The sequence below is a fragment of the Entelurus aequoreus genome, linkage group LG25 (genome assembly GCF_033978785.1).
Source record: "Entelurus aequoreus isolate RoL-2023_Sb linkage group LG25, RoL_Eaeq_v1.1, whole genome shotgun sequence".
NCBI classification, from domain to species: Eukaryota; Metazoa; Chordata; class Actinopteri; order Syngnathiformes; family Syngnathidae; genus Entelurus; species Entelurus aequoreus.
Window position 1 is genome coordinate 39,241,406 of NC_084755.1, and position 12,454 is coordinate 39,253,859.

Here is a 12,454-nt window from a genome sequence, read left to right on the forward strand (position 1 = left end):
ATAATATGACTAATACTTGTTAATATTTATAATAACAATATGACTAATACTTGTTAATATTTATAATAACAGTATCACTAATACTTGTTGATATTTATAATAACTATATCACTAATACTTGTTAATATTTATTATAATAATATCACTAATACTTGTTAATATTTATAATAATATGACTAATATGTGTTAATATTTATAATAATATACTGAATACTTGTTAATATTTATAATAACAATATCACTAATACTTGTTAATATTTATAATAACAATATCACTAATACATGTTAATGTTTATAATAACAGTATCACTAATACTTGTTAATATTTGTAATAATATGACTAATTGTTAATATTTATAATAACAATATCACTAATACTTGTTAATATTTATAATAACAATACGATTAATACTTGTTCATATTAATAACAATATCACTAATACTTGTTAATATTTATAATAATATGACTAATACTTGTTAATATTTATAATAAGAATATGACTAATACTTGTTAATATTTATAATAACAGTATCACTAATACTTGTTGATATTTATAATAACAATATCACTAATACTTGTTAATATTTATAATAACAATATCACTAATACTTGTTAATATTTATAATAATATGACTAATACTTGTTAATATTTATAATAACAATATGACTAATACTTGTTAATATTTATAATAACAGTATCACTAATACTTGTTGATATTTATAATAACTATATCACTAATACTTGTTAATATTTATAATAACAATATCACTAATACTTGTTAATATTTATAATAATATCACTAATACTTGTTAATATTTATAATAACAATATCACTAATACTTGTTAATATTTATAATAATATGACTAATACTTGTTAATATTTATAATAACAATATGACTAATACTTGTTAATATTTATAATAACAGTATCACTAATACTTGTTGATATTTATAATAACAATATCACTAATACTTGTTAATATTTATAATAACAATACGATTAATACTTGTTCATATTAATAACAATATAACTAATACTCGTTAATATTTATAATAATATGACTAATACTTGTTAATATTTATAATAACAATATCACTAATACTTGTTAATATTTATAATATGACTAATGTGTTAATATTTATAATAATATACTGAATACTTGTTAATATTTATAATAACAATATCACTAATACTTGTTAATATTTATAATAACAATATCACTAATACATGTTAATGTTTATAATAACAGTATCACTAATACTTGTTAATATTTGTAATAATATGACTAATAATTGTTAATATTTACATTAACAATATCACTAATACTTGTTAATATTTATAATAACAATACGATTAATACTTGTTCATATTAATAACAATATCACTAATACTTGTTAATATTTATAATAATATGACTAATACTTGTTAATATTTATAATAACAATATGACTAATACTTGTTAATATTTATAATAACAGTATCACTAATACTTTTTGATATTTATAATAACAGTATCACTAATACTTGTTGATATTTATAATAACAATATCACTAATACTTGTTAACATTTATAATAACAATATCACTAATACTTGTTAATATTTATAATAACAATACGATTAATACTTGTTCATATTAATAACAATATAACTAATACTTGTTAATATTTATAATAATATGACTAATACTTGTTAATATTTATAATAACAATATGACTAATACTTGTTAATATTTATCATAACAATATCACTAATACTTAATATTATAAAAGTATCACTAATACTTGGTAATGCTTATAATAACAATATCACTAATACTTGTTAATATTTATAATAACAATATCACTAATACTTGTTAATATTTATAATAACAATACGATTAATACTTGTTCATATTAATAACAATATAACTAATACTTGTTAATATTTATAATAATATGACTAATACTTGTTAATATTTATAATAACAATATGACTAATACTTCTTAATATTTATAATAACAATATGGCTAATACTTGTTAATATTTATAATAACAATATCACTAATACTTAATATTATAAAAGTATCACTAATACTTGTTAATATTTATAATAGTATCACTAATACTTGTTAATATTTATAATAACAATATGACTAATACTTGTTAATATTTATAATAACAATATGACTAATACTTGTTAATATTTATAATAACAATATGACTAATACTTGTTAATATTGCAGTCACCAAATGTAAAGTTGGCACTTATGGATGTTTCCATCCATCCATCACATTTTGAAATACATTTTTTCATGACCAGACAAAAGTGGGAACAACAAAGGCTGTTTGCTGTTAAACAATCTTTTCATGAAGTGTTGCCATGACACGTGAGTGTGGGCAATAACATCATGTTTACACTGCAAATATTACACTCACTCTCACATCCATCATAGCACCTTTGCTAACCAAACCAACATGGATTTAATTCCTTCTTGCTACTTTTCTAAATAAAGTGGCACCACAGAAATTCAATATTGGCTTTATTTGAACAAAAACTCTTCTGATACATGAAACACAATGGATTATTAATCTAGTGTTAGTATTTACTGTTAATATCTGCTTACTTTCTGTTCTATCTACACTTGTGTTCAAATGTAATGATCACTTATTCTTCTCTTCTTTGATACTTAAATTTGGGTATGGATATGATACCAAGTAGTTACAGGATCATACATTGGTCATGATTCAAGTTCTCACGTGTCAAGGAACGTATTTACTGACTTTATGAACAATAAAAGAGACAAAAGACTTTCAGATAATAAAAATATCGATGTAATCATTATAGTATCGACTATAAATGGTATATATATATATATATATATATATATAAATATATATATATATATATATATATATATATATATATATATATATATATATATATATATGTGTGTGTGTGTGTGTGTGTGTGTGTGTGTGTGTGTGTGTGTGTGTGTGACTATTAGTGGTACTTTTTTAACATAAGTATAAAACATGAATAACATAAAATGTATAAAACAATAACACAAAGTATAAAAAACAAAAAGTATCTAACATGAATAACATCAAAAGTATACAACATGAATAACATAAAAAGTATACAATATGAATAACATAAAAAGTATAAAACATGAATAACATAAAGTATAAAACATGAATAATATAAAAAGTATAAAACATGAATAATATAAAAAGTATACAACATGAATAACATAAAAAGTATAAAACATTAATAACATAAAATGTATAAAACATGAATAACATAAAAAAGTATACAACATTAATAACATGAGTATAAAACACACATTAATAACATAAATCGTATAAAACATGAATAATAAAAAGTATAAAACATTAACCCAAAAAAAGTATAAAATATGAATAACATAAAAAAGTATACAACATTAATAACAGAGTATAAAACACGCATTAATAACATAAATCGTATAAAACATGAATAATAAAAAGTATAAAACATTAATCCCAAAAAAAGTATAACATATTAATAACATAAAAAGTATAAAACATGAATAACAAAAAGTATAAAACAAAAACAAGATAAAAAGTATACAACATGAATAACATAAAAAGTGTACAACATGAATAACATAAAAAGTGTAAAACATAAATAAGATAAAAAGTATAAAACATGAATAAAAGATTTTGAGATAATAAAAATATTGATGTAATCATTATAATATCTACTATATATGTTATATAAGTATAAAACATGAATAACATAAAAAGTATAAAACAATAACACAAAGTAAAAAAAACGAATAACAAAAATTATATAACATTAATAAAATAAAAAGTATAAAACATGAATAACATAAAAAGTATAAAACAGGAATAACATAAAAAGTATACAACATGAATAACTTAAAAAGTATAAAACATTAGTAACAAAGTATAAAACATGAATAACATACAAAATTTAAAACAAATAACAAAGTATAAAACATAAATAAGATAATGAGTATAAAACATGAATATCATAAAAACTATAAAACATGAATAACAAAAAGTATAAAACATGAATAACAAAAAGTGTACAACATGAATAATATAAAAAGTATAAAACACAAACAAGATAAAAAGTATAAAACATGAATAACAAAGTATACAACATTAATAACATACAATGTATAAAACACTAATAACATAAAAAGTATAAAACATGAATAACAAAGTATACAACATTAATAACATACAATGTATAAAACACTAATAACATGAAAAGTATAAAACATGAATAACATAAAAAGTGTAAAACATAAATAAGATAAAAAGTATAAAACATGAATAAAAGAGACAAAAGATTTTGAGATAATACAAATATCGATGTAATCATTATAGTATCGACTATATATACTTATGTATATAAGTATAATAATAATAATAAAACATGAATAACATAACAAGTATAAAACAATAACACAAAGTAAAAAACAAATAACAAAACGTATATAACATTAATAAAATAAAAAGTATAAAACATGAATAACATAAAACAATAACACATAAAGTATAAAAAACGAATAACAAAAAGTAAATAACATGAATAAAATAAAAAGTAAAAAGTCTAAAACAATAACAAAGTGTAAAACACAAATAACAAAAAGTATATAACATTAATAACATGCACATTATAAAACATTAATCACATAAAATGTATAAAACATGAATAACATAAAAAGTATAAAATATTTACATAAGTATAAAATATTAACATAAAAAGTATCATAGACAAGAAGTGTGTTATGGGTTTTTGCACAGGGGAGGGGCAAGGTGACAGGTGTGTTCCTCTCCTATTGTGAGTATACACTCCTATTGTGAGTATACACTCTTACTGTGAGTATACACTCCTATTGTGAGTATACACTCCTATGGTGAGTATACACTCCTATTGTGAGTATACACTCTTATTGTGAGTATACACTCTTATTGTGAGTATACACTCTTATTGTGAGTATACACTCCTATTGTGAGTATACACTCCTATTGTGAGTATACACTCTTATTGTGAGTATACACTCCTATTGTGAGTATACACTCTTATTGTGAGTATACACTCTTATTGTGAGTATACACTCTTATTGTGAGTATACACTCCTATTGTGAGTATACACTCCTATTGTGAGTATACACTCCTATTGTGAGTATACACTCTTATTGTGAGTATACACTCTTATTGTGAGTATACACTCTTATTGTCAGTATACACTCCTATTGTGAGTATACACTCCTATTGTGAGTATACACTCTTATTGTGAGTATACACTCCTATTGTGAGTATACACTCTTATTGTGAGTATACACTCTTATTGTGAGTATACACTCCTATTGTGAGTATACACTCTTATCGTGAGTATATACTCTTATCGTGAGTATACACTCTTATCGTGAGTATACACTCCTATTGTGAGTATACACTCCTATTGTGAGTATACACTCTTATCGTGAGTATACACTCTTATCGTGAGTATACACTCCGATCGTGAGTATACACTCTTATCGTGAGTATACACTCCTATTGTGAGTATACACTCCTATCGTGAGTATACACTCTTATCGTGAGTATACACTCCTATCGTGAGTATACACTCTTATCATGAGTATACACTCCTATCGTGAGTATACACTCTTATCGTGAGTATACACTCCTATTGTGAGTATACACTCTTATTGTGAGTATGCACTCCTATCGTGAGTATACACTCTTATAGTGAGTATACACGATATCTATATTTATATATATATATATGTATATGTATATATATATATATATATATATACATATGTATATATATATATATATATATATATATATATATATATATATATATATATATATATATATATATTTATCTTATAAACATAAATATGACACACTTAAAGCTGGGGCCAGACTCTATAGAATACTTTGATGAAGTCCAAGGTCCCCGCGGAGACTTTCACGTTTGGATGCCACCCCGGCACGCAGAGCTCCCGCTGTCCGCCGCACGGCCCAGTATGTGACTTCCTGTCGTGTGTGCGTCCGTCTTGTGTGTCCCCCACAGGGAACTAAAGCACAGACACAGCCAGCAGCCTCACGAGCCCAAGTTCCAGATCCAGGACTACATCCAGTCCCACAAGCACAAGACCGCCTGCTGCAGCCTCGTGTAGCCACACCCGCGTCAGGCCGGGACACACACACACACACACACACACACACACACACTTACACACACTATTATACACACTTACATACAGAAAGGGATGAAGGCAGGTGGGGGAGGGGGGGTAAGTGCAGCCAATCCAGGCACTAATCCTCCAACGTGAGCGTCGTCCTCTTCCCTGATGAATGTTGTGTGTGAAATGTGATCACCACTCTGTAGAAAATGTTGTTGTGCTTTTTTGTGTTCCAGGGTTTTTACTTTCAACAATAATTTCACCTTCTTCACCTGCGTACGCCATGTTGACAGGTGTGTGACGATAATCACTGTGTTTGCAGGTGTGTACGTGTGTGTGTGTGTGTGTGTGTGTAAGTGTGTGTGTCCTCCATAAAAACAAGAATCAAACAGTTTGGTGTCACTTCCTGTCCAAGGAGTGCCACATTAAATTGAGGTTTGACCTCAGAGGGCCAACAACAACAACAATAATAAAATGTGAACATTTTTATTTACAGTGTGAAATAAAAATCTGTACATTTGACAGAAAAAACTGGCAATCATTTTACTGTGAATTTGATGCTGCTTTTTTTTTTTTTTTTTTTTTACAGCAGAAGTGGTGTCAAAAAATGTATTTTCAAAAATTAATCGCGATTCTCATTTGTAACGATTCTTAATCGATTAAAAAAAAAATTAAATGGAAAATTATTATTTTTTGGTTTTTAATCTGTCCTGTGCAGCCACTCAGTGAAATCATGTTGTTGATGTAGGTCAGGGGTCGCCAAACTTATTGACTCAGGGGCCACATTTGGTTAAAAAAATGGCTTGCCGTCCCACCGCTGCCACCGTAGTCAAGTCAAGTCAACTTTATTTATGTAGCACGTTTACGACAACTTTTAAATTGAACCAAAGTGCTTCACAGGTTAAAAAAGCATCGAGCAAAAAACAAACAAAGAACATAAACAATGAATGAGCTGAAGAAGATAGTGCAAAAGCAATACGGTAAAAGGGGTCGAATAAAAAGTCAAAATTTGCTAAATAATAATAATAAAAGTGCGACAAATTGAAAAATAAAACTTAAGCGAACGTTACATTACCTTCACCCTGCCTCGGGTGAAGGTAATGTAACCTTTGTAAACTGGACTTTCAAACCAGGGATGGCAAAGCACGCAGTAGTAAACAGTTGACAAACATTTAAACTCCAAAGTGTCAAAGGTGAACAACAATCAACAGGATTGACGGGTCAAACTGTCACAAAAGTTTAAAACATATCATATTAATGTGTGATAATATCTATTAATACATCATATTTCAGTTTAAAACATATAATTTCAATGTTTGATAATATCTATTATTAGATCATATTTAAGTTTAAAACATATTTTAATGTCTGATATCTATTTTTAGATCATATTTAAGTTTAAAACATAATTTTAATGCGTGGTATCTATTAGATCATATTTAAGTTTAAAACATAATTTTAATGTATGATAATATATATTATTAGATCATATTTAAGTTTAAAACATATTATTTTGTATGATAATATATATTAGATCATATTTAAGTTAAAAATATAGAATTTTAATGTATGATAATATTATTAGATCATATTTAAGTTTAAAATATAGAATTTTAATGTATGATAATATTATTAGATCATAATTAAGTTTAAAATATAGAATTTTAATGTATGATAATATATATTATTAGATCATATTTCAGTTTAAAACATAATTTTAATGTATGTTAATATCTATTAGATCATATTTAAGTTTAAAACATTTTAATGTATGATAATATATATTATTAGATCATATTTAAGTTTAAAACATATTATTTTGATGTATGATAATATATATTAGATCATCTTTAAGTTAAAAATATATCATTTTAATGTATGATAATATTAGATCATATTTAAGTTTAAAATATAGAATTTTAATGTATGATACTATTATTAGATCATATTTAAGTTTAAAATATAGAATTTTAATGTATGACAATATATATTATTAGATCATATTTCAGTTTAAAACATAATTTTAATGTATGTTAATATCTATTAGATCATATTTAAGTTTAAAACATCATTTTAATGTATGATAATATATATTATTAGATCATATTTAAGTTTAAAACATATTATTTTGATGTATGATAATATATATTAGATCATATTTAAGTTAAAAATATATCATTTTAATGTATGATAATATTATTAGATCATATTTAAGTTTAAAATATAGAATTTTAATGTATGATAATATTATTAGATCATAATTAAGTTTAAAATATAGAATTTTAATGTATGATAATATATATTATTAGATCATATTTCAGTTTAAAACATAATTTTAATGTATGTTAATATCTATTAGATCATATTTAAGTTTAAAACATCATTTTAATGTATGATAATATTAGATCAAATATAAGTTTAAAATATATAATTTTAATGTTTGATATCTATTATTAGATCATATTTAAGTTTAAAACATATTTTAATGTGTGATAATATCTATTAGATCATATTTAAGTTTAAAACATATTTTAATGTCTGATAATATATATTATTAGATCATATTTAAGTTTAAAACATATTTTAATGTATGATAATATATATTAGATCATATTTAAGTTAAAAACATATTTTAATGTATGATAATATTATTAGATCATATTTAAGTTTAAAATATAGAATTTTAATGTATGATAATATATATTATTAGATCATATTTCAGTTTAAAACATAATTTTAATGTATGTTAATATCTATTAGATCATATTTAAGTTTAAAACATCATTTTAATGTATGATAATATTAGATCAAATATAAGTTTAAAATATATAATTTTAATGTTTGATATCTATTATTAGATCATATTTAAGTTTAAAACATATTTTAATGTGTGATAATATCTATTAGATCATATTTAAGTTTAAAACATATTTTAATGTCTGATAATATATATTATTAGATCATATTTAAGTTTAAAACATATTTTAATGTATGATAATATATATTAGATCATATTTAAGTTAAAAACATATTTTAATGTATGATAATATTATTAGATCATATTTAAGTTTAAAATATAGAATTTTAATGTATGATAATATATATTATTAGATCATATTTAAGTTTAAAACATAATTTTAATGTATGATAATATCTATTAGATCATATTTAAGTTTAAAACATCATTTTAATGTATGATAATATTATTAGATCAAATATAAGTTTAAAATATATAATTTTAATGTATGTTAATATATATTATTAGATCATATTTAAGTTTAAAACTTTTTAATGTCTGTTAATATATATTATTATCCATCCATCCATCTTCTTCCGCTTATCCGAGGTCGGGTCACGGGGGCAGCAGCCTAAGCAGGGAAACCCAGACTTCCCTCTCCCCAGCCACTTCGTCCAGCTCTTCCCGGGGGATCCCGAGGCGTTCCCAGGCCAGCCGGGAGACATTAGATCATATTTAAGTTTAAAACATAATTTTAATGAATGATAATATATATTATTAGATCATATTTATGTTTAAAACATTTTAATGTATGTTAATATATATTATTAGATCATATTTAAGTTTAAAACATAATTTTAATGTATGTTAATATATATTATTAGATCATATTTAAGTTTAAAACATAATTTTAATGTATGATAATATATATTAGATCATATTTAAGTTTAAAACATCATTTTAATGTATGTTAATATATATTATTAGATCATATTTAAGTTTAAAACATAATTTTAATGAATGATAATATATATTATTAGATCATATTTAAGTTTAAAACATTTTAATGTATGTTAATATATATTATTAGATCATATTTAAGTTTAAAACATAATTTTAATGTATGTTAATATATATTATTAGATCATATTTAAGTTTAAAACATAATTTTAATGTATGATAATATATATTAGATCATATTTAAGTTTAAAACATCATTTTAATGTATGTTAATATATATTATTAGATCATATTTAAGTTTAAAACATCATTTTAATGTATGTTAATATATATTATTAGATCATATTTAAGTTTAAAACATTTTAATGTATGTTAATATATATTATTAGATCATATTTAAGTTTAAAACATTTTAATGTATGTTAATATATATTACTAGATCATATTTAAGTTTAAAACATAATTTTAATGTATGATTATATATTATTAGATCATATTTAAGTTTAAAACATTTTAATGTATGATATTATATATTATTAGATAATAGTGTTGTTGTTTTTCTGTCAAAGTGAAAAAATAATTCATTTGGTAAAAAAAGATCAAGTAATAATATTTCCAGGGCCAAATAAATAAAAGTGAGTTTGACACTTGTGTTTTAAAGGATGGACGTTGCCATGGAAACTGCACACACGACGTTCTTGTGCAGGTTTTAAAAAAGGTCTGCTTGTCACGTGTCCCTTTTTTTTACTTGACGTGTGAACAGGAAGTGCTTAGTCGTCATATTACACGCAAAGTATATTTTGTACACTATGAGAGTATGTTGTGTACAGGATGTGATGCTCTTTTATTGTGAAAGTCGCTTTTGAGTGGGCGTGTTTTCAGGCAGGCTGTGCTGAGGTCAAGCAGCCACTAGGTGGCAGCACTGAGTCTGTTTCTACTCCACTAGATGACGTCATGTTGGATCCAAATGTCACTTCTTTACTGCAAGTATTTTGTAAACACATCTGTGTACTCTACTGTACTGTACTGTACTCCACCATACTGTACTCTACTGTACTCCACTGTACTGTACAGTCTGCTGTCTGTCAGAAAAAAATAATTATTCCACTTAAATAGCCCGTAGCTCCTCCCACTAGCTGGGACAAATTAGAATACTGTTCTTGTGTAAATACAGGAGGACAGGTGTGTCCTAATGAGTGAGGACAGGTGTGTCCTAATGAGTGAGGACAGGTGTGTCCTAATGAGTGAGGACAGGTGTGTCCTAATGAGTGAGGACAGGTGTGTTCCTAATGAGCGAGGACAGGTGTGTTCATAATGAGTGAGGACAGGTGTGTCCTAATGAGTGAGGACAGGTGTGTTCATAATGAGTGAGGACAGGTGTGTCCTAATGAGTGAGGACAGGTGTGTCCTAATGAGTGAGGACAGGTGTGGTATTAATGAGTGAGGACTGGTGTGTTCCTAATGAGCGAGAACAGGTGTGTTCCTAATGAGTGAGGACAGGTGTGTTCCTAATGAGTGAGGACAGGTGTGTTCCTAATGAGTGAGAACAGGTGTGTTCCTAATGAGTGAGGACAGGTCTGTCCTAATGAGTGAGGACAGGTGTGTCCTAATGAGTGAGGACAGGTGTGTTCCTAATGAGTGAGGACAGGTGTGTCCTAATGAGTGAGGACAGGTGTCTTCCTAATGAGTGAGGACTGGTGTGTTCCTAATGAGTGAGGACAGGTGTCTTCCTAATGAGTGAGGACAGGTGTGTTCCTAATGAGTGAGGACAGGTGTGTTCCTAATGAGCGAGGACAGGTGTGTTCCTAATGAGTGAGGACAGGTGTGTTCCTAATGAGCGAGGACAGGTGTGTTCCTAATGAGTGAGGACAGGTGTGTTCCTAATGAGTGAGGACAGGTGTGTTCCTAATGAGCGAGGACAGGTGTGTTCCTAATGAGCGAGAACAGGTGTGTTCCTAATGAGTGAGGACTGGTTTGTTCCTAATGAGTGAGGACAGGTGTGTTCCTAATGAGTGAGGACAGGTGTGTTCCTAATGAGCGAGGACAGGTGTGTTCCTAATGAGCGAGGACAGGTGTGTTCCTAATGAGTGAGGACTGGTGTGTTCCTAATGAGTGAGGACAGGTGTGTTCCTAATGAGTGAGGACAGGTGTGTCCTAATGAGTGAAGACAGGTGTGGTATTAATGAGTGAGGACTGGTGTGTTCCTAATGAGTGAGGACTGGTGTGTTCCTAATGAGTGAGGACAGGTGTGTTCCTAATGAGTGAGGACAGGTGTGTCCTAATGAGTGAAGACAGGTGTGGTATTAATGAGTGAGGACTGGTGTGTTCCTAATGAGTGAGGACTGGTGTGTTCCTAATGAGTGAGGACAGGTGTGTCCTAATGAGTGAGGTCAGGTGTGTTCTTAATGAGTGAGGACAGGTGTGTTCCTAACGAGTGAGGACAGGTGTGTTCCTAACGAGTGAGGACAGGTGTGTTCTTAACGAGTGAGGACTGGTGTATTCTTAAGGAGTGAGGACAGGTGTGTTCCTAATGAGTGAGGACAGGTGTGTTCCTAATGAG

General features: G+C 26.4%; 1 protein-coding gene across 2 annotated transcripts in view; it reads left to right on the forward strand.

Moving 5' to 3' along the window:
- Positions 1-6,735, forward strand: part of LOC133642813 (ras-related protein Rab-37-like) — a 73,750-nt gene extending 67,015 nt beyond the window's left edge. For both annotated transcript variants that reach the window (XM_062037207.1, XM_062037208.1), the window contains exon 9: positions 6,086-6,735. In XM_062037207.1, the coding sequence (XP_061893191.1) occupies positions 6,086-6,191 (106 nt within the window). In that variant the 3' untranslated portion in view covers positions 6,192-6,735. The remainder of the gene's footprint in view (positions 1-6,085) is intronic.
- The last annotated feature ends 5,719 nt before the right edge of the window (positions 6,736-12,454 follow it).